This window comes from Calidris pugnax, unplaced genomic scaffold, assembly GCF_001431845.1.
Source record: "Calidris pugnax isolate Ruff unplaced genomic scaffold, ASM143184v1 scaffold219, whole genome shotgun sequence".
Classification (NCBI taxonomy): domain Eukaryota; kingdom Metazoa; phylum Chordata; class Aves; order Charadriiformes; family Scolopacidae; genus Calidris; species Calidris pugnax.
Genome location: NW_015094507.1, coordinates 17,872,803 through 17,896,129, shown reverse-complemented (window position 1 = coordinate 17,896,129; position 23,327 = coordinate 17,872,803). Strand labels below are relative to the sequence as shown.

At 41.7% G+C, this 23,327-nt stretch overlaps 1 protein-coding gene across 1 annotated transcript in view; it reads right to left on the bottom strand.

Annotated features, from left to right (window-relative positions):
- The window catches only part of RARS2 (arginyl-tRNA synthetase 2, mitochondrial), a 30,183-nt gene that overhangs the window by 2,364 nt on the left and 4,492 nt on the right, over window positions 1-23,327 (bottom strand). Inside the window, exons 6-19 of the mRNA XM_014964564.1 lie at window positions 22,964-23,019; window positions 21,748-21,831; window positions 18,186-18,262; window positions 16,703-16,858; window positions 14,680-14,786; window positions 13,962-14,057; window positions 12,109-12,169; window positions 9,626-9,702; window positions 8,187-8,311; window positions 5,831-5,898; window positions 5,622-5,731; window positions 4,561-4,656; window positions 1,732-1,806; window positions 769-832 (exon numbers count right to left, since the gene is read on the bottom strand). Of these exons, the coding sequence (XP_014820050.1) occupies window positions 769-832; window positions 1,732-1,806; window positions 4,561-4,656; window positions 5,622-5,731; window positions 5,831-5,898; window positions 8,187-8,311; window positions 9,626-9,702; window positions 12,109-12,169; window positions 13,962-14,057; window positions 14,680-14,786; window positions 16,703-16,858; window positions 18,186-18,262; window positions 21,748-21,831; window positions 22,964-23,019 (1,252 nt within the window). The remainder of the gene's footprint in view (window positions 1-768; window positions 833-1,731; window positions 1,807-4,560; window positions 4,657-5,621; window positions 5,732-5,830; window positions 5,899-8,186; window positions 8,312-9,625; window positions 9,703-12,108; window positions 12,170-13,961; window positions 14,058-14,679; window positions 14,787-16,702; window positions 16,859-18,185; window positions 18,263-21,747; window positions 21,832-22,963; window positions 23,020-23,327) is intronic.

Below are 23,327 nucleotides of genomic sequence, written 5' to 3'. Positions count from 1 at the left end.
TTTTTTTTTTTTTTTTTTTTTTTACAAGATAATGAACCAAAATTTTCCTTGTAGCTTGGGCTGTTGTTCTTCCCAAGAACGCATGGCACCATCTTCAAAGGCAGAAACACCTATTGCATCTAAGCTCGACTACTGAGTACGGCTCCAGCAGTTCCACTGACATTTTTTCCCCCCACAACACAGCTCAACAGGTAAATGTGATTTCCTCCCCAAATCAGACAGGTAACTGCTTTTGGGATAGATGAGAGAGAAAATAAGGAAGGCAGTGCAATGAGTGGCTCATTTAACTGAGCAGTTAAGGGGTCAAACACTGCCTGGGAGATCAGTAGAAAATAATTTGCTTTTATTTGGAACTGCTCATTAACAGTTGACAGCTAGAAGGGCAGTACAGACAACCAGGGATAGGGAGGTGGCAAGAAGGAGGAGAGAAGTTCAGTTACCTCCTCATTCTCTGTCTTCCCACATGAAAACCATCAGAAATCAACCAGCAAGGTAAATGCTCAAATATTTACTTTCAAAAAAAGTTGAGAAGGAAAAGAGTTTTGACTGGGTTTGGAGCCTTTGTCCTTCTGGAGCATCCTGTGCTGGGTAAGCTCAGGCAGAGCTGCCTTTCCCCGCCATCCCGGAGCAGTGGCTCGTTATATTCTCCATCTAATTCTCTATATTCCCCCCAGTGTTACACCCCAGTTGGATTGGCAAAGCCCCAGTGGATGGTCCCCCTGGCCCACCCTACCCAGCCTCCAGCCACCCACCGACCCCGTGTCCTACCTGGGCTACGTCAGGGGCGCTGCCTTTCACAGGAAGAGTTTTATGGGCCACGGCTGCCAGGTGGCTGGAATGGAAAAGAGCATGAGAAGGGTGAGGAGGAGCACGTCTCCTGACAAGAGCTGCGCTACGGAAAGCGGCAGAGCTGGAAGAGCCACAACTGCAGCATCCCAGAGACTCACTTCCAACTGCTTCTTCCACCTGGCTGAGGGAGAGCGTGGTTTTCGGGAGCATGTTGTCAGAGCATGTCACCAACAACTTAATGCTTGTAAAAAAACCCCAAACAATCTCTCTGCTCCCTCCCCCTACAAAAAAAACCCCAAACTGGTCTGGAAAGACCATTCAGAGCCTGCGCTGTCATTCCCAGGCTACCTGATTCCTTGTATGATTTTCCTTAACTTGTTAAAGCCCTCCCTGCACAGGCTCTAGAGCTTCCTCCAGCAAGTCTACTCCAGTGCTTCCCCAAGCTGTTAAATCAGAGAGGTCCCCACGGGGACCCTCCCTGTGGAGGTCACATACACAGTTATGACTTACAGTCAGAATGGGCTTTGTCCATCTCAACACTTAGGCTGAGATCGGTGGTTAGAAAGGGTTTGGACAAAATTTCCCAGCTGAAATTTTGAGATTTGAGAGCATAAATCTGCTCTTCAAGATACGATTAGTCCAGCAGGATTTTGGGTTCAGACACTGCATTACAGCCGAGTGATTCCTTTTTTCTTGAAAGCATTTTGTTTCTGAGGAGGCTTCTGGTTCCTCTGTTCCTGCTTCCAACCAACATCTCTACTATTTATTATATTATTTACTATCCTACTTTCATACCTTTCCTGCTCCAGAGAAACCATCCCACAAATTTACATCTTCCCACTGTTTTTACTCTTCAAAGCAGAGCAGATGGGAGGGCTGCAGAGCCAGCTCAGGAAGACCTGTCCTTACCAGAGAGGAGACCAGTATCAGCAATCACCTTACCTAAGTGTGAGGAGGTAGCTGACAATGTGCTTGGGCTGCAGATCCTGAGAAGATCTATACAGGACCTCATCGTACCTGTGAAGAAAGAGCAACACCCAAGGATTGTTTGGTGTTAAAGCAGTAGGAAGGTGTGCTCCGACGTACACCTCATCAGCCTCCCTTAAATCAGAACAAACACACAACCAACAAGGGTGGAATTTACAAATATCATCTTCTGAACCAGCCCCCAGCTGTGTAATTAGCACACAATTCATTATTTCTTCCTCGCTCACTTATTACTGAAGGAGATCTCTGCTCCTCCTCATGCACACACTATAGATGGCAGAGCTCGGAGAGGCAGAAACACAAGAGCTATATTTGCTCCTGGAACATTACGTCTGGTTTTACATTTCGACACTAATTGTAAGCTCCTAGGAGCAAACCCCATGTATTAAATCACCAAGGTGGTCAAAACAGTCCCTTAGAGGATGCTGCCTTTCGTAAATGCAGCTTAGAATTTTAAGTAGCTAAAGGGAATCTTGGAACATTCAAAAAGACAAAAACAAAGTGGGTTTACATAATCCTGGAATAAAATCAACTGATGTAAGGCGGTATTAATTAATTAATAAAGGCAGAGTCATGGAGAGCCATGTTTTTTCTCCGTGTGTTCTGCTGCCCACTTGTGCACATCCTCTTTTTCACAGCCTCCAAGAAGTTACCAACACCTCTGGGGCTGAAGAGATTGCAAATTCCAAGCGGGGAGTGGAATTCCTGATCTTTGCTCAGCCCCCAGGCCCATTCCCACCAGCGTGCCCAGGCTGAACTTCCCTGGGCCACCATCAAATAACCATTAATGAAGCAACAAAGTTGGCATCAAACGAAGGGGCCCCTCTTTTGATACCAGCTTTGTTGCTTCATGAAGTTGCCATTTCAGTGTTGGTCCATGACAACTCGTTAGATTATTGTATCAGTTAAATAAATCCACTTTTGCAGGGATATTCATAGAATCACAGAATGGTTTGGGTTGGAATGGACCTTAAAGATCATCCAGTTCCACCCCCCCTGCCCTGGGCAGGGACACCTCCCACCACACCAGGTTGCTCCAAGCCCCATCCAGCCTGGCCTTGAACCCCTCCAGGGATGGGGCAGCCACAGCTTCTCTGGGCAGAAGAGATGCTGCCTTCAATCTACTATTCATTAGTCTGGAAAGTGAATAGTATTGAGAACCAGTGGGCTAATTTTTAGGGCAGATGTTTGGGAGCTTTTCAAAGAGCAGAAGCAGAGCCCCAGGAACTGGGCTTCTGGCAACTCAGGAGTGTTTATCACGGAAACTTTTCCAGAAGCATCTACTCACAGCAACTCACAGGAAGGGCTGACCACTAATTGTTACTCCTGAAATCATGGAATATTTAAAAGTGAATTTTTTAGCCCCCGAGTGCCTGGTCTAATGGATAACCTAAACGCTGTTTTCTGCTGGAAGTAAAGGCCCCAGGAGACACTTCATACAAATTCCATACAGTGTTTGGGCAAACTCAGAGGCCTTTGCAGGCCTTCAGCAGACCTGAAGCCCTGTGAAAATAGGAGCCCTGGAGCACAGCAACAACCTCTGCTTGAAAAGGGAGAGGTGTGGGATGCAGGGATCCCTGCCAACCGACCTGAAATACATTCACCCTGTCAGCTTTCACACAGAAGACAAGCAGCTACACACTCAGCTGATAAAAAGCAAGAAACAACCCAGGAGGTTTCTGTGAAATACAATTGCACGGGATAAATAAGACACTGCTGGTCTTTATTTAGAGCCCTGGCGGGGCTGGCTGTGCCTCAGGAGAGCCTGCAGCACACGATAAACGGCAGGCAGCTCTTGAGGTAATTACAGTTAACGACAGGGCTCTCCAACCTCCAGTTGCAGGGCTGGAAGGAGCCACCTGGGACTCTGACAGGACTTTACAGAGTCCCAATTTTCAACACATGCCCTCAAGAAGGCCTTAGCGTGGCCAAAGGAGTTCATTCTTTGGCACTGTGCAGTGCGCAGTACATAGGACCTCTCCAGAATTCAGGACTCTATGAATATCCCTGCAAAAGTGGATTTATTTAACTGATTATTTTATCAGTTAAATAAATTCAGATTCAGAGATTCCTTGTCGCAACAGATCCTCAGTAAGTGGGCTATAGCATGGTAAACTTTGAAATCTTAACTACGTGTTATGAAGGATTGATAGCACATACCTAATCCTTTAGACATAAAACTGCTGACCAAGTCTGGGATTAGGATTGGATCCAGCCAGACCCCTCTCTGAGAAGCAGATCAGAAAGCAAAGGGGTCCTTTCTGAACCTTGGCTCAATGGGAGGGTCTCCCTGACAGTTCTGTCTGACAACACCTTCCATGCAGTGAATAACTAAGCGTACCTTGCCATCAAATCTTGTTAAAATACTGTGGCATTCACTACCAAACCTTGTTAAATCCTTATTTTCTATCAATAAATGTATCGCTGCTTCTTGCCACAAGCCAAGTGCATCACTCCATCCACAACAGGGACCACGCAACTCTGCAGCTGCTATTTATATAGAGCTTAGCATATTTTTGCAAAGACAAGAAATAATTAAAAGGCTCACGCACACAGAGTATACTCCAAATACTGCTTTTTTTCCCCTTATATGGCTTCTGAAGCCCATGAAGACTTCAAACGACAGCTACTGTTGCAATCAGTATGAGCCAACAGACAAACCATGGCCTGAAGGAGCCATTTTTCCTCCTGTGATGGTGCAGGCTGTGCCTACTCACCAGGCTGGCAGCAAATCCGGAAGTTTATTTGAAGGGAACTGGGATTTGGAAAGAAAACTAGACAAACCTGAGAAGATGCTGAAGAACAGAGATGGCATCTGGCTCTTGCAAGCACGTCACGTTAACATCAGTCAGCTGCGCGTTCCCGTGCATCTGCTCTAAACTAAAAGTCAAGAGAATAAACAAGTTGAACAAGAAAAACAGTCACTTGTGGTTTTAAGAAAAAAGGGTGGGCTTTTTTATTCCACCGAAGCTGAATGGAACACTGAGACAGACCAGCTGACTTCAATCCAAGATAAAAAAAAATAAAATTTGTGATAGCCATTCAGTATCAACAGGATTAGAGAAATGCATGGACAACAGGTCCAGAAGCTGATGCTAAAAGGCTAAATACCCTCTTAATGGTACCCTAGAACCATCAATACCCAGATGATAAGGGAGCACGAGAGGAACAGCCTACACAAAGGGCTCTGGCTCGCGTGCTCTCCCTGAACACCATCTCCCATCACCATCTCCTCCAACAGAGTTCCAGGCTGTATGGACCTCTGGCCTGATCCAGGAAGGTATCTCACATGCTTTTATGAGAATACATATCCGTGTCTGCATTAAAAATTCTCTGAAAGATCACTAAACTGGGCTCTTCTAAAAATCTTTTAAAAAAATAATTAAACACACATCAGGTGTTTGACCTGAATCAACAGGAAGGTGCCTCCTTTTAACCTTGGTTACCAGTAGTGGGAAGTAACAGAATGTTGACAAAACCCCACTAGCTACAGCAGTAGCCAAAAACATCAAAGTTCTGTGGTTTGTTACATTTTACAAGAATGTGCATTTTGGTTTTTACATCAGTTTCCTTAATCCTAGGGCCACTGTTCTTCATCACTGACACCAAGCACCCAGAGAGGCTGTTCCTAGAACTGGGAAAGCACAGGGATGGTTAGCTCAGCCCTCTGGAAATGAGGTGGAAAGTTCATTTTCACTGGTTTGCTCCTCTGGAAAGTCTCGGTGATTCCTATCATAAACTCACACCTCTGCTGAAAACATGAACTTCCTACTTAACAAAGCAGGAAGTTAATAAGGTTAAAATACACATCAAACAGTAGTTGTGCAGACAAACCCTCCTCTCACCTGTGGAGTCTGGCATGAGTGTACTGCAAGAACACCCCTGTATCTCCACGACTTTGAAGAGCTCGATCCCAGCTAAACTGATAATCAGAGGACAGAAGGCCCCGGAAGTCCTGGAGAAATAAATTAATGTCACTTAAATACAGCTCTCCATCTCAATTTGTAACTTTTCACAGAAGATACAAACACCTCAGGAGGCAGCTCAGACTCACCTGAATTATTAGGGCTGCAAGACCAACTTTCTCTGCAGTCTCCACAGGGTCTTCTATCTCTTTGGTTGCTGGAGAGAAACAGAGAAAAAGAAATCCTAAGTCCGTAATAGCACGACGACTCCCTTGCTCAAACTTGGAGATGCCAATAAAGATGCCAACAGATCCATGTCTTTCCTGTGCTGAGGGCTCCAGAGCTGGAGGCAGAACTCCAGGTGGGGTCTCACCAGAGCAGAGTAGAGGGGCAGAATCACCTCCCTTGACCTGCTGGCCACTCTTATAGAATTGTCTAGGTTGGAAGGGACCTTTAAGATCATCTAGTCCAACCATCAACCTAACTCTGATAAAACCCATCATTAAACCATGTCACATGTTTCTTTTGATGCAGCCCAGCTTACAGTTGGCTTTCAGGGCTGCAAGGACACATTGACAGCTCCTGTCCAAGTTTTCATCCACCAGTACCCCCAAGGCCATCTTGGCAGGGCTGCTCTCAATCCCTTCATCTCCAGCCTGCATTGATACCAGGAGATGCTCTGACCCAGGTGCAGGGTGGATGTTTTTATGTTGTTTTACATTATGTATATGTAATCTACTAAATCTGCAGACTTCAGCTTAGGGTTTGCTGATTCCCAGCTGATTTCTCAGGTAGCAGCAGAACATGGAGAATTCAGCTGTTCTCTTAAGGCACCCCCTAAGCTCAAACAGTTCTGCAGCACGGTTCTAGCACACTTAGATGTCCGTCTTTGGCTTTGCTATTTCTTTGTGCCAGGTCAGCAAAGCCAACTGAGACAACCTGGAGTAGTTCACACTACTCATACCTTTGCTATTTACAAAACTCAGACAGGATTAAGGTTGAAAAGGGTGGGCATAGTTCGTAGTAGCCAGTCTCAGACCGGCTCTTCATTCACAAAGACTGATGTTTAGATGACATGACTACATTTCCTAACTGAGACTTGTTTCAAAACAGAACAAGTGTCTCAGAATTCAGGCTTTTGTTTAGACACTGACAAAGCTATTGAAGGAAGAGTAAAGCAGCAAAGAAATACTAGGCGTTATAGAGAGGATTTATATGGACTGCAGGATTCATTGGGATGAGTAGAAAGGAAAAAAATGCCAATAATGGAAACTTAAATAGCAGAAAAACTGTGTTCAGTTAATAGCAAAGAAAGAGTGAACCAGCTTGAGCACCACACAGGCATGATTTTTAAAGCTAGCACTGGCTGTTAGATGCCCAGCTCCCAAAATCTTTCCAATGAAGAGTGAAGCATTTTGATGCCACACACAAATTTGTGACAGCTTCCCCTCTGTATCCAAACACTTCTCAAACATTGAAGACATTGCGAAGAGTCAGGGATTTCCAATTTCTTACTTCAGAAAGGGGAAGCAAGGCGGGAATTCGAACACAAGGGGGAAAGTTTCTACAAGCACAGGTGGGATTTAGGATCTAACGGAGAAGCTCTGGGGAACACTGCAGTGCCATTTGAACTCATTATTTCTTTTAACCATTCTTCTGCCTGTCACCTGGTGTGATGGAATATGGGCCTGTACCTCTGCTGGGTCAGTGCTTTGCGCTCAGCTACGATACTGACCTTTAAACTGAAGCTCTAAGCTCCATTCCTCTCTTCAATAAAACTGGTTTGAATCGAGGGTCACCCTTCTACCCCTCTGCCTGCCCTCCCTTCTCCTCCTCCACTCTACAAGCAACATTATCTGGATTTCAGAAGCTGAGGAGGCAGAGCAAGGAAGACACACGCTACTTAACCCGAGCAGTTCCTCGGTTCAGTTCAGCATCCAAGTCCAGGAAGCACAAGAGGGGGCAGCATTTCACTGGGAACTGCTCGAATCTTTACTGCCTCAAAAGGAAACTGCTCCAGAGCCAGAGCCCGAGGTGCAGGCAGAGCAGTGACCTCCTGGGGACTCCGGAAACAGTCCTGAGGCTGGGAGGATGACGAGGCAGTGGCTGCAGACAAGCTACAGGCAATCTCGCCAGAGAAAACTATCAGAGCTACAAAAAATGAAAATGAAATCTGATGAAACCTGACTCTTCCCTGAAACTCCAGCCTCAACCCCCGCTATTGACCAGTCTGTCCCTTCCAGGCACTTCCTTCCCAGAGCAAAAGCACGACGAAGTAATTTCACTGAGTGTTAAAATTTGCAAATCTGTAATTTAGGGAAGTTGACAGAGTTGCAAAGGATTATTTCAACATCGTTTATGTTACGGGAGATAGAAAAATTACAAAGATCAGGACACATCACTGTGATTAGTATGATGCAGGGAAAAACGAAGGGTAGAAAAGACAACACATTTTTGATCAACACAGAACATCAAAAGAAATGAATAAGACCTGAAATAGCTAACTTTTTGCAGAAGCCATGTTTTGTAACATCCTCGAGCGAACTTCATTTAAAACATCTTCCAGGAAAATGACTTCTCCTCTCCGAGTCTTCATCCCTTGAACTAGACCAAAAGACACATGCTGGCACCTGCGTTGAAAAGCAGCAGGACCTAAAATTACATTTGAATCAAGAGAAATGTTTGCAGTGTTTGTTCAGAGCTGGATTCTTACCAGGAAACAGCAATAACAGCTGAATAAATAGTGCTCCAACGTGGGAAGCTCGGTGATATAATCAGTAACTCTCATTTCAGCAACCAAAGCTCCACACTTATTATATAATGGGAAAATTATGATCAGAATTATGATAACCTGGTCATTTGCCTGCTCTTGGGAACCTCTCTTGCTCCCAGCTTTAGTAGAGAGGACTCAGTGCAATAAATTGCAATAAATCGAGGAGAGGCAGGATCTAGACAGATCAAATTACTGCGGCAACACAGATTTGTTAATAACATTAGAAAGGGAGTCATAATAATTCTATTGTGGCCACATTAAACTAAAAGTGCAATCAATCATTGCTAATAATAAAACAGTCATAGCTTCTGCTCACAATAATCCCAAGCATTATTCGGAATCCATAACCTAAAGTAATTTTGGTGCAACTTCAAGCAGTGTGAAAGGAGGAAGACTAATGTTCCTGATGGCTAAAATCCTATATTTAACCACAAAAGACATGCAGTCTGTCAGAGAGGAAGACGATTTAGTCTGCAGATCCATTACTGACCTTTGCTCAGACTGCTAACGAGATTGGTAATGACAATGAGTAAGAGTGGGGATACACTGCCCTGCAATAGGTATTTCAAGCCTGAAACACGAGTCAAACTTACATTCAGGTCTCTGCTAAAATATCATACTTCAAGATGTAATCGTTTCGTATGAGATCACACAATATCCCAGAAGCTACGCCGTAAAATCTCTGAAAGATTGTTTCCCTTTTTCCCATTTTTACATCAAGCAGCTATGAAAGACCTGTTAAATGAGAGACAGGGCTGTTCTTCACACCCTGAACACGTGGCCCTGCCTCCCTTCAGGAATAAAGCAGGCCAGCAGGAGTGAACGTGTGGAGTGACAGGGTTGGTGCCAAGGACCTGTGGCCTTGGCACACGTTTCTGAGGGTTTTGTTTTCTTAATTTTTCCTCCTTACTGGACTAGCATTAGTTGGGTCCTACAGGCCAAACCTCTGCCTGCACTCCGGAGCTCATTAGTTGCACACCAGCAGCACAGATTGTAGCTTAGTTTCATCCAAAATGCCTACATGGTGTGTGCCACAGAGTGGCAGGTGGACACAATCAGGAGATTCTCTTCTAAAGAGCACTCCACTGAAATTCCAATGCACGTATTACCCACTATTTAACAGCAACAACCAAAAAAAAAAGGGATATAATTAAGATTCATAAATACGTACCTTTCTGCCCAGTCATAACCCATGAGCTTCAGTATTTGGAACAAATGTTGGAAGTGATTACTTTGGCTTTTGTCTGTCTAGGGAACAGAATTGGTGCATGTCAGAAAACACTCCAAGTTTGATAAGGATTAACTTTTAACACACAAACACACCCCACCACAGATACTTGTGCCAGTAAGTCACTGCAAGCAGAACTGGGAGCTATGAAGACAGACAAGACTTGAAAAAATTGTAACAGCTGGAGTCTGTGGCAATGGGGTTTGGCATCTTGTCAGAAAAAGTAATCTACCTTTTCAAAAATGATTATTCCTAGGTCATAAAGGCAAAGCCATGAAACGAAACCTTGACACTCTTTAGTTTCACATCATCTGCAAGCTGCCCATCAAACAAAATGTCTCTAGTCTCACTTCAGAACCTTGCTGCTCCTTATATTCCCGTGTTTTATATCACCAAACTTTAAGGTTCCTTTGGCTTAGAAACAGAACACCTCTTTAAGTTTGCTGTCTCCAGAATCCACTAGTTTCTTTTGTCTCCAGTGTGACTTGTAGAGCTTTATTTAAAAAAAAAAGTATACATGACCACATTTTCATACTAATAATGTATCTTGTGCTTTCTTCCACTTCCAATTACTCTCTCCTATGACTTAAGACAATTTCTGACTGAAGTTTCTTTATGTCTAATAATGATCTTTGTGTCTCTAGCTACAGCTGCTGCTACGAAGTTCCTTCCTACCTCGTTGTTTGCCTACATCACTCAAAGACTCCTTAACCCCTCCTTCAAAAACACTGCAGCGATAAACAACCAACTGCTATTTCCTTATTTGTTTGGTGTCCAAGACAGGGAGTGAAGTGCTTATCTGCAGTTTTTTTTCTTACTAAAAGATCTCACAATAAACTTTATAAGTTTAGGTGAAGGCCAGCTCACTGCACTGGCCAGTGCTGCCTCGCTGTTTCCTCTAGATCTGAATTCATCTCTGTTCTCCTGTTTCATGAGAGATTATACATCCTATGACAGAAACTGGTTTTATTTTGTGTGCACAATAGCATGTCCCTCACTACCTGGGCCACAATCACAGCATTTAAAAGCCTCTTTGAAGGACTGTGGCCTTTTGCAAGTAAGTATTGTGACAAATCATGACAATACTTGCTGACAAAATACCCTAATCCTTCCAAACTTAATTGCTTCTTCGTGACTGTTCACCGAGCAGAATTTTCAGCTAAAACTAAACTAAAAGCAGACTTAATTTTGTAACTACTTGTCTTGACCAGTGCATAGAGAAACAGCACACAGAGTATTTAAAATCATTAACAGAAAATAATCTAATAATAATCTAATAGCTTTTTTAAAATAATCCTTTAAACTCCCATGGAGGTAAGAACATGAAAAGAGAAGGCAAGATAAGATACCTATCAGACAGCACAAGCTGAATTCCAGGTGTCAGCTGCCCACCTGAACACTGAACACTCAGTAGAGGCAACCTCCCCCCAAAAACCACAATCAAAAAGCCCTGTTCTGTGATGACCTGTTGGAATGACAAGTCAGTGGAAACTTCCTGAAGAAGGAGGAATGTGACTTAACCAAAAATCGGACTTTAAACTATCTGGGTATTTAATTTTATGCTTACTGATTCCTCCCCTGAATCATGGTATTTGTAACTTTATACTGGCTTTTGAAAGAGTTGCGCTAGAGAAGATTTATGGGCATTACCAAACACACCATAAAGAACATGCCAGAAACCTACAGATTTTTTTCCATGGGTCATTAATTGACTTCACATGATAGAACATGGTTTTTAAAACTTTTTTTTTCCTAAATCTGGGAGGAAGAAAATTTAAAAGCATCTCGTGATATGTCCTTGGTAACACTAAAGCAAAAAAAAGTTTCACACAAGTGAGATAATCCTGCTGGTCATTATTGATACTGCTGGAATTGTTAAAGAGCAAAAAAAAAAAAATCAAACCAAGAAATAATAAAAAGATTCCCTGTCTCCAACTGCTCGAGTTGGATTAAGCACTACTTTATGTGTGATTTCTACATAATGAACCCAAGGCACTGTTCAAAGCCATAAAAATTTACATTTCAGATAAGATATCAGGACTTTAGAGCGGACTTAGATTCATTTCAGAACATTAATTTCTAAATTAACATTTCACAACCCCTTAGAACACTAACAGCTTTTTCTGACTTGTTTAAATATTAATTACAACATTTATATAGAAAATACAATGTCAATTGAGTAAAAGTTCATTTAAAATTAATTGTAATGAATTTTTTAAAAAAAAAGAATAACTCCAGAGCTGGTTTTTCAACTCTTCTGTGGGTCAGGAACTGAAACAAACCCAAGAAACACCGCCATGTTGAGGCACAGTTGCTGAGCAGAAATGGAATTATTGTACTGCCAAAAATACCATCCCCCAAAATCATAGTGGGAGCAAGAGGCCCCCCAGGCTCTAGAGGGTTTGGTGAAGTCTAGAATTACTTACCACATAAATCATGGTGTCCCAGCTATGCTTATTCATTCGGTCTATAGCAGCAGCAAGATCTCTGAAAGAGATAATGAGGAACTATTTGGATTTGCACTCAAACATACCTCATTATTTGCCTCTTGGGAAAATAAACTACTCTTGTGGAGGGAAGAGAACTGCCAGATTAGAGGGATCCATGTATGTCTTACACAAAAAAGAGGACGTGTCTACTTTGTCCATGACATATTTGAAATGTTTTTTTTAAACCACCAGCTATGAAAATGACTGAGGAAACAGTTCTTACGCACAGAGTAAGTCTGGTTTCTGCCAGCCTACTGGGACAATCAAGCAACTGGGAGATCTGAGAGAAACAACCCTCTCCTGGAAAACTAACCCAGTTCTCAGCACTAGGTTGTGTGATAAAAAGCTCATCTTCACACACACAAAGCAGTACAGAAAAACAACTTGTCGGAGTCCCTCCCAGGGCTGTCACAGCAAAGCCACCAGCCCCATGTCCCCAGTCTGAAACCCACCCCAGGGGTCAGCAGGAACAGCTCTCCTGACCACCTTCTGACTGAGGGAGGACACTGCCTAAGGGATGTGGGACACATGGGATGCAAGGGAAAAGGATTTTGCAATTGCACAAGACTTATTATGAGGTGCTTGGGGAAGGAACCAAAGCTGGGAAAAGAGAGGGAGATGATGATGAAAGGGAGAGGTGGCTCATAGGCCGATTGCTGATTGCTATGTTGGACCAGTCGTGCCCTGCACCTGATCAACACATTGTCCTGTCTTCTCATTAAACTCCATTTCAACTCTGGGCCTTGGGGGCTCACGTACTCATGTGCCAGCAACTGGGGAGACTGGGGATCCAGGGGCCAGCTAATGGGGAGACCTGGGGATCCAGGGGCCAGCTAATGGGGAGACTGAGTGTTGGAGCTCAGCTCCTGGAGAGGGATACACATTGTACATACATATTCTGTACAGAAAATACATGTGCATGTTACTTACATAGATAATATATCACATATATACCCACAGACATACATGTATATTTCTTCACACTAATAGATCTTCATCCTAATCCTCCAGAGGGGAACAAAATGAGGCCATTTGTGCTGTCTGAGTGCTGAGTGCCTACTGGGAACATCTGCTCAGCCTTCCTACTGGTTGGACCTGTGGGCACGGAGCTGTGGCAGCCCTGCCTCTACCTGGCTACAGGGTTCAGCAGCTCCCTAACGTGTAGGATTGACTGCAGGATCTCTCTAATAGTCTTGTCCTGAAAAGCTGTACACAGATCACCCTGAGGGCTAGACATCCCATTTATTTACATTACTGGCACAAAGAAACTGTTAAGGCTTCCATATTAAAATACCCGAGAGGAATTTCAGGATACTGGTGAGAAGGCAGGAAAACAGTGACAAAATGCATGTCACGGTGCTGGTTGTCCACTGAGTCCAGGCAGACATGGCTGAACAAGCCATTTTTTTCTGCATTACACTATCAAGAAACATTTTAAGCAAAGGTCTTTCTAAAACCTTCATTATTTGGCAAGTGTTTACTAAATGAAGAGATCCTAGCTTTATTTTCAAAGTCATTAACTGGAGAAAGTATTATGATTTATGGAAAGAGGAGATTTACTAGCAGACTTCCTAAGGGGAGGAAAAGTATTTAAAAGCAGTAGTTTTTCCTGACCCACTTCCATCCCATCATAGTTACATTGCTAGTCCCAGTTACAATTACTCATTCATCAAGGTGTTCCATCCCAGAAATAAAAAGCTTCAATATCTGCACTATCAGTTACAAATGCACTCATGTCCAAAAGTTCACTGGCACAATAAATGGCAACAAACAGAGCTGGGCTTACTTGCCTTGTTATATAAAGAGATGTCCCATCGCTACGCATGACAGTGGAAAACGATGAAAGGTCTTTCTTTTCTGAAAGATCCACAATTCCTGTCCCTTTCCTGTAAGTTGAGAGAAAACACTGCAAGTAACTGCAAGCCAGATCCAATATACAGGCACGTTCAGATAAGACAGAGGTCAGAAGCAAAAGAAAGGCCTCTTGCCATGGAATCCCCCCTCACTCTAGACAATCTCATTTTTCTCTTTGAATGACTGTCTCCTTTAAGTCTTTTTGAAGACTGTTTCTCTAAGTTTGTTGTCACCACTGCTGATGCCAGGGAGCCGCCTGCTCACATTCTGGTGCATTCTATGACTACAGCTTCTGTCCCAGTTCAGCCACGCAGCTCCTTCATCAAGGCAAGGATCTCATCTAACTTTGCTTATTAAACGGCACATGCAGCTACCAAACTAATTAAAAGCCTAAGAGGTCATTAGGAATTGAACACTGTCATTGTACCTAATTTGTCATGGCCCGGCTCTCTGCTAGCCACAGAAAAGGTGAACTTAAATTTTGAGCTGTGACTGCACAAATCCTGTTGGTCTTCAACTAGAAGAGCCACCAAAACCATCTAAAGAAAACTCTTCCCCTTTGATTACACACAAACCTCACTCATCATATCTCATTTGAAATGCAGCTGAGATGTTAAGTAAACTACACCAACAGATTGAATAATGAGCTCATACGTTGTTTTCTGAAGGAGTCCTTTATCCTCCAACATCTTTAGAACTTCCTGGGACTTCTCTTGGTAAAATGATTCTCCAGAATATTCATCAAAGTGCACTCCTAGACGCTGAAAAATTCCAAGAATGTCAAAGAAGGGTAACATTGTTAAGATTGAGGCTAATCACTTCTTCAAATTAAGTCAGATGATTGGTCTGTGTCACAGGTCAGTCAGAGTGGAAAGATTAAATTTTATTCCAGGAAATGTCACTTTGCTAAAAAGAAAGGATGCCTGGATTTTGATTTAATCAATTTCTACATTAGAATTAATCTCCCTGACCTGAATACAGTGTTGGACAGAATATTCATGAGAAATTAAGTGTAAATTGGATAGAGCAATTACTACAAAAATTGAGGTAGGGACTTGCTGTGTAGGAGGCAAAACCAGTAGACTGCAGAGAAGTTATGTGGACATGAAAGCAATCCTATTTTAAAAGGATACTAAAAGAAATTCAAAAAAGCAGGAGCTGCTCACAAACATTGCTGAACACCCAGGAATCAACTGTATTAGGAAGGCTGAGAGCACACCTAGGAGAGATAGGAGGACCTTAACTGTCAGAACTGGGTGAAATGTAACAGATAAAAACCTTGCCTTTTGTATTGAGGCCAACAAAGTTGTCAATCCATCAGCTCGATACTTAGTAGTTTGAAAAGGGATTGGGAGAGAAAGATCTAGCTGTACCAGTCATTGTATGATCAATGAGGAGTGACCATCATCACGCAGCTGCATGCACAGCCCAGCACCCACCTACCCAAACTGGGCAGCTTTCCACCCAAATTATCAAGGCTGTGTCTCGCTTAGATCTTAAGAGCACTTGGCATGAATCCCGTGATGTGTTTCAGGGAAGAAATTAAAGCACAGCCAGGTTATCTGGATTATTGAGGAAGGGACAGGCTGCTTCTAACTTAGCCATCAGGGGTGAAAGATGACACGACCAATTTCTGCACATACATCAAGAGGAAGGAGATGGAAAAGTGTAATTTTAAGTAAAGAATAATCCCGGAAGAAGGAAGTGGCATAAAACGAGTCATAAATTCTTCGGTGCTGCAAATTACAAAAAATTAAAAAAAAAGTCTAATCCCATCAAAACTGGGCATCCATTCCGGAATTTCATTGCAAGAGTGTGGGAAAGAAAACCACTAGCTGTTTTTCAGATGGACTCAGTTGGGTTTTGAGTAAGATTATACAGTATTAATGCCAAGAGACTGGATTCAGGGACAGGCGTATCTCACTCCTGATTCTCAAATTCCTAAGGTTCATTTTGTGGTCAGCAGCACAAACATCTCCCACAAAACAGTGGACACCAGCTCCACTCTTGAGATTACAGCGTGCAACAGGTGGCTGTGTATCAGCTCAACTCAACCTGCAAGTAACTTCTGCACTGATTCCTGTTGTAAACTCCTGCTGCTCTGACAGCTTACACTCCATTTAACATGCAACATACACATCTCTGCATTATACCATTAGATCAGAAACGTGAAAACAGAGTTATCTTCTAATAAAATTTATTACACGGAAACTGTTAAATTTAGCGGGTTGTTGCTGACTTCAAAGACAAAGCAAAACTGAACAATATTTATTTAATGCTGATTTGCTTCGTTGCTTAGCTCCATAGTCCTACCTTCAGGGCTTCTGAGAAGGGAGAATTAGTCAAAGGGCCAATTTTATAGACTTCCTTAAATAAAACGTATCTAGGGTGTCAGCGACTAAAGTGTCGGTCTGCTTGGGTGTTAAATCAACCACCGTACTTTTTCCAAACAGAATGGGGCACAACCCGACATGATGAGAAACATCTTCCCCACAACACTGTAAAGTTTACTGAAAAGGCAACGCATTGACAAAATTACAGCAACCTCTGTTCCTAAATCAATGTAGCAGTCTCTTGGATGAAAAGGTGCTGTGCGCTGTCCATTAGATTGATGGAGTGACACGTCAAAAGAGACTATTTAACCAACAACACAGAAAAAGCAGTGGATGATTTGTACCTTATAAATTCGGATGTATTCCTCAATACTCAAGTCTCTAAATTGTTTCCAAAGCGACAACGTCTGCTCATCATGTTCCTCCAGTTTTCTAAAGAAATCCTTAGCCAGCTCTTTTGTGTTTTCATCCTCTGCTGCTTTGTTAATCTGCACATACACCTAAAACACAACGGCACTGAAAATGCTGAAGAAGTCTATTCTCCTCCAATAAAAATAAGCAAAATTCTACAAGAACAAGACAAATACATTGAAAGGTGACATTTGTAATGTCCAAATTTAAAAGACATGTTAAAGGAACACATTTAAAGGATGAATGAGCAGTCCAAACTCCAAGAGGAAAATGTGCAGCTTATCTTGAAACAAGACCAATGCCATAATTCCTTACTGCTGTCGCTATCGTCCCCCTCGTAACCTTGGAACAACTGCAGCAGCAGAGTATGGAAAAACTAATTTATGCATTAAAGAGAAACTATCACAGACTTCTAGAGACTTTTCTTCAAAGGATTACAAAGCTGACACTTATAATAATTGCACTGCATAAAAAACACATTGCAAACTCTTATATTAGCCAAGTTTACCTATGTCCAGCTAATTTGGCTCTCCTGTTCATTAACATATTCCTTTACATCTAAGGGCTAAATATTCACCCAGACAATGATTCCTTGCTTTCCACATGTAGCATCTTGAAAGCCCGTGGAAGAATTATTAAAAAGTTAAAGTACTATGTAAAAATAATTAAATTAGCAAGTGGTCATGCTATGTATTTAGACCCAAATAATTCAACTCGATTGCTGGTGGGCGTGGTGGGCAACAGAGAGGGCAACCTCCTGCAATGAAACAACTTTCCCTACTGCTGAAAGGCATTTCCTGGATGTTTGTCAGCAGAAACTGCACCTTCTAATGCTCTTGGCTCTTCATGGAAGAGAGGAGAGCATCCTGCAGAGCCAGAACGGTATTCTGGGAAGTGACGGTCACTCACTATGAGATGCAAAGCACTTTAAAGTCCCCAACTGCATTGAATTGTGTATTGAACAACAGAAATTAAATATTACTTACTCTAAAAATACTAGCAACAAGAGGATTTTTACACCATATGTGCCACTTCTTTTCATAACATACTCTGGCATCAGACGTGAGACTCCATTTCCACTGCAGAGTGAGGTCAGTGGTCACCTACACCCCATTAAGATAGTTGATACTGGTCAAGCTGGCTGTGGTGGCAGCAGCAATCAATGCAATCTAAGTATCCATACAATTACCTCCCTCACGGGGTGTCTTTTTCAGCCTAATGGAACCTGCCTCTGCTGCCATGGCCTAGTGCTGTCTCTGCTGCTATGGGCCAGGCTAGCACTGGTCCTTCAGGCCGGGTCATTTAAATCCAGCACCAGTCTCATCATGATCCTGCAGACACAGCACTCTGGATAAAATTTACAGCTAAGTCATGAACTGCTCTCTGAAGTCTCTATTTGGTCTTCTCTGAACTTACCTCAAAAAGGTGTTGTAAAGGACTGGTTTTTAGCTTTTCTTTGTTGCCAAAGCGCTGGAAACCAACACCCAATAAGCCTTGAATAACAATTAAACACAGAGTTAGACAATAGCCCAGAGTATATTGTTTTGTTTAGTTGTTTTCATAAGCAAGTCTCATCTTAACACTGCATGTAATAAAATAAATGCCTTACATTTTTAAGCAATATACTAATGCACGCTACAAAAACCAATCAAAAGCATAGTCTATTATTCCACTGCATGGAAAAAAAAAAAACACAACAACAAAACAAAACTATAATAGCTATAAAGTAGTAAGAAATACTACGTTGATTTTTCAGTTCTTCATAAATGCAATTTGTGGTTTTGGACTCATAGAGAAACTTATCTTTTACACAGCAACCAACTGTAAATGAGAAGCCACACAGTGAAAACTGTCCAGCAACAGGGCACGCTCAAAACTCCTTGATTTGCTTCCTCCCTTAACAGTATTATCATTTCAAGGACAATAGAAGCTGGGACACAAGATGGTGTTCCACATACCACTCATGCAATGTTTTCAACTTTTTGCTGCATGCTGAGAATATGCAGCTTTTTGGTTTTTTTTTTCCCCACATGTCCAACTTGGCTTCAGCACATTCCAAAAATCATCTGAAAGGGCAAGAAATCCAAACCCCAATCTTTTTGTCTGAATCAGAAGAGCCCATTAACTCCTTCAGTAATCTAGAAATATTAACCCAGCAGCCTCTTAGATTTTCTGAGGCTCTTTTTAAGGCCATCTCACTCCTCTGAGCTGACAAGGCCCAGGACTGCTGTGAAGACAGCAGCTGAGGGACAGCTATAGAGATATCCCCTTTGCAAAGCCCTCTGCAACTAAACAAATAGCATTGTCTCCACTAATTCTAAATCTAATGATCCCTTTTAAATATTAGTGTACCTACACATTCCAATTTTCAATGCTGGCTTCATGCTCCGACCTCCAACGAGGCTGTCAGTTTTTATTCAACCCAAATACATCCTTCCACACATCTCCATCTTCCCCAAACTATACCCAGCTCTTGTTACACTCACCAATTTCTGGCAAGATCCAGCATGTGTTGGGACTGATTCTGACTTAGATGTTCCAAAAGGTTAGCCAGAAGGCTAAACACCAGTTAACCTTCTCTCCCCGAGGGCATTACATTGTATTTCTACCCGTACTTGGCTGCCAACTGTCACAGTATCAAAAGAAATTTGTTTTCTTGGAGACATTTTTTCTTTGTCAGATCTGGCTGACAGTTGGCCAATGGCTTCAAAATTTATTAGGAGCAGAGTGACAGGAAGACAGACGGACAGACAGTGTGACTGCATAAGCTCTGTTACCTTAAGAAACCTGCCCTAAAACCGCCTAAAGGTTGAGGACTTCTCTGCCATGTTTCAGCAAAACATGTTTTCAATTATTATGTTTCAGAGCCTCTGACAATAGCAGTTATAATAGAAATGCTGACAGATCGTTAATTATAGCGCTGCTTCTGGGAAAGGACCATTATAATAATATTCCTATGCTATAATTTTGTGAAGCACAACTATATTATTTGCTATAAGACCTGTCATACAGTTGAGCTGAGCCAGCCCAAATAAAGAGGGGAACACACATTTTGAGAGAAACAGTTGGAACGACCAGGTCAAAAGCACGACTCTAACAGCTGTGGGCTGGACAACAGGTATACACAGAAATAACAGGCAATGTCATCTTTATGTGTTCTGGAAACTTTGTATTAAAATACATAAAATTCCTGATATTCAGACTTAGGAGTACAATTTAGTATCTTCAAAACCAGAGTGAATGAGGTCAGTTGAGAAGCCCTTTAACCACATTGCATTTCATTGCTTAATTGTCCTTGCCACATTTATTATACAATACCACAGTGATAAAATCATGTCTAAGGGGCAAAAATGAATGAAATACTCAATGATGAAATGTATTGAATTTTAGGTGAACTCATTCTGTATTCAGTTCCTATGAAACAAATCCTGAGTGAAGAAAAGCTCTGCTATAAACTGCTCTTTGATCAGAAACGGGATTAGGAAAGATGAGCTGCAGAGGAATAATTTAACAAAAGAAAAAATACTCTCTTACAGTTCTCACAGGCACAAGAATGTTTTACTCAACTGTCTGAAACCCAGGAATTGACTCTAGAAGAAGAATGGGTAGAACTGAATACATTTTAATCACTACACTGCTGAATCTGAATACATAAATGGAGTAAAAGTAGGGTATTTACACTAAGGTTTTAATACAGCTCTGTTAATAAAGTTGATTCATTAAGTCCCCATAAACAGTGGTCCCAGTGAAACTGAAGGGGGCAGCATAAGGGCTGGAATGAGCAAAAGTCACTGCTTCATAGACCTTGCACTTTGTGGTTGCCATTTAAAAGTAAATATATGGAATATACATTTCAGAATATATGGTTTCAGAACGTACTGCAAAAGATGTGGGAGAGTTTTATAGCTTTCACAGATGTACCAGATTTCAAGGGTGAAGAAGTGGGCATGAATGTATTTTTTTTAAATGCCTAAAAATACCTCAAAATCAGATTTTGGGGGGAAGATTAAAAAAGGTGAGGAGAATATGGATCAATTTAAAACACAAGACTAACAAGAGAAATCAACAAAGTTGTAAATCCTATGGATGTGTCAACTGCCATTTGCAGATCCATCAACTGAAGATAAATGATCTCTGGTCAAGTAATAAAACCCAAACCTTGCTGAGCTGCACGTGCAGAGGATTCCTCAGTCCTCGCTCACCCGTTGGGGATCTCAGAAGAGGGAGGAGTATGTATGGGTGAGTGTGCAAATGCACACACACACGCAAGATGGATAGTTGTCTAGGGCCTACTCACTTGCACATTCTCCACCTAAACACTCCTCTTTTCCAACATTTTAAAGGGTAGCTGAATATTTTGGGGGAAGTGTTGGGATATCTTTAAAGATACAAACTCTCCAGGCTTCAACCTGCCAAAATGCAGTTGCTGTGGAAGTTAATTATACTCTATGAATAATGAACTCGTTTACAGAGGTAAAAAAAAAAAAAAAAACAACCAAAAAACAACAGATAAAGAAAAGGCTACTGCACACACAAAGACAACCAACTACAAAATATACATTTTGGTACAATTACTGTATTGTTATGTACAAGTGTGACACAGGTGTTAGCTCTTCAGCTATCTGAGCTCCACAGGTACAACCAGGACACTCAGAAAATATTTGTATTATTTATATTATCCTTTAAAAATGACACATATATAATCTGAGAGGAGCTACTGATGGACAGAGGCACTGTTGGGTAAATTTTCTCCTGTAATTTCTTGTACAGTGGCACAGGTTACACTGCTGATGAATCAGTCTGGATTGTTTTGTTTGTATATTAAGGAGATTAACTACCCATTACACGCATGGAAACACAGTATTACTTTTTAGGAGCCCAGAGTGAATCCAATGGGCCTGCAAGAAACTGAAGTTGAAAACTCAGGCCATATTATACAGTAGAAAAGGGAACAGGAGAAACAAATACCAAAACATACCAAACTGCATGCCCCAGTCACCAAGGTAGTTTATTCTTGTTACTTCATGTCCCAACGCAACTTTGAGATTTGCTATAAAATTCCCTGTTAAGTAAAAAGAAAATAATAATGGTATTATTATTCAGTTGTTAAGTAGTGATCATCAAGTCCTGAATCTCTATACGTTGCTGGAGCTGTACTGAGCTCTGCACTTACCATTCTGTGTGGCTGATATACTCCAAACTTACCATATCATATAAGCACATCTTGGTTCTAACTGTTACTACAACAAAACCCCTCCATCTTTCTCCTGAGCTTAGCTACAACCATAGAATTACAAAAACGAAATACGGGCACCCCTTCCTCTATTTTCCTGTGCTTCAAGGGTACCTTTTAATTACTGACGTAAAAGGATGCAGAAAGCTTTCTCTTCTGCTGTTATTATAACACTATATTATAGCTTGCAATTTACAATTCATTCTCTTATTACTGGACAAACATGGATCTACAGAACTACGGTTTTGAAAATGTGGTTTTTTCCTACAGCAAAGGGTCTTGCAAAGAGCCAAAAATATGTAATTTCACTCAACTATCAGTCCATGAAGAGGCAGAAGTATTACCTTTATGTAAATTAATAATTATACCTGATACATTAGATGTAATTAAAAACTAATACATTATTAGCTGCACAGATGCTGTAGAATCTTCTGCTAATAACCTACTATTTTTTATTGTGAGAGAGGGAAAGGAAGGAGAAATAATGTTTTCCATTAGAGTACTGCACAATAAACTTATTAATTATGCCATTAAAAATGACAGCTAGTGCGTTAGTAATACTGGCACAAAGTAATTAACATATAAAGGCAAGTTTTTTGCAAGACAGTCACCAAGACATAACTATCTGCCTGCTCTGCAGTCCGGTGCAAATTGGAAATTTAAAATTCAAAGGACTCTCCTAACACCTCAATGAAAACTGCCCTGGGTGTCTTTGTCGAACAATTTAAAACTACTTTATTTAATGTTCGCAGCCATAAAACTCTATTAGGTGTGACTTAATAAATCTATCAGCAACACATCCCGCTCTTTTCTTCACTGCATAATGAGCAAAAGGTTTTTAATTAGCAAGTCAAACCTGACACAGCCACTCCACTAGAGTGAGAGGTTAGCAGTGCTCCCCTGACAAGTGAAACACAAAGACAAAGAAGCCCTTTTAGGAGGCAGATAAAAGCAGACTTACCTACTATCGTGGAACGCAGGTGTCCTATGTGAAACTTTTTGGCAATATTAGGGGAGCTGTAACAAATTTTCACAAATCATGTTTGTTCAATGTACAAGACTGTCAGATCATCAAAAGTCATTCAGCTCGTGCATATGGCAGAAGAACTGAAATAAAACCACAATTTTAAATTTTCCCTTTCAAATTCCCTGATTAGCTTCTGTTCTAGACAGCAAATTTTTCTATCCAGGCAGCTTTTCCTCCAAACAACCCCACACCAAAGAACCTCCCAAAACCCAGCTACACGACTGACAAAGGACTTACATCACCCTCTCACTTTTTACATGTTTTGAACATAAGGACCATTCTCCTCATACCTTTATTA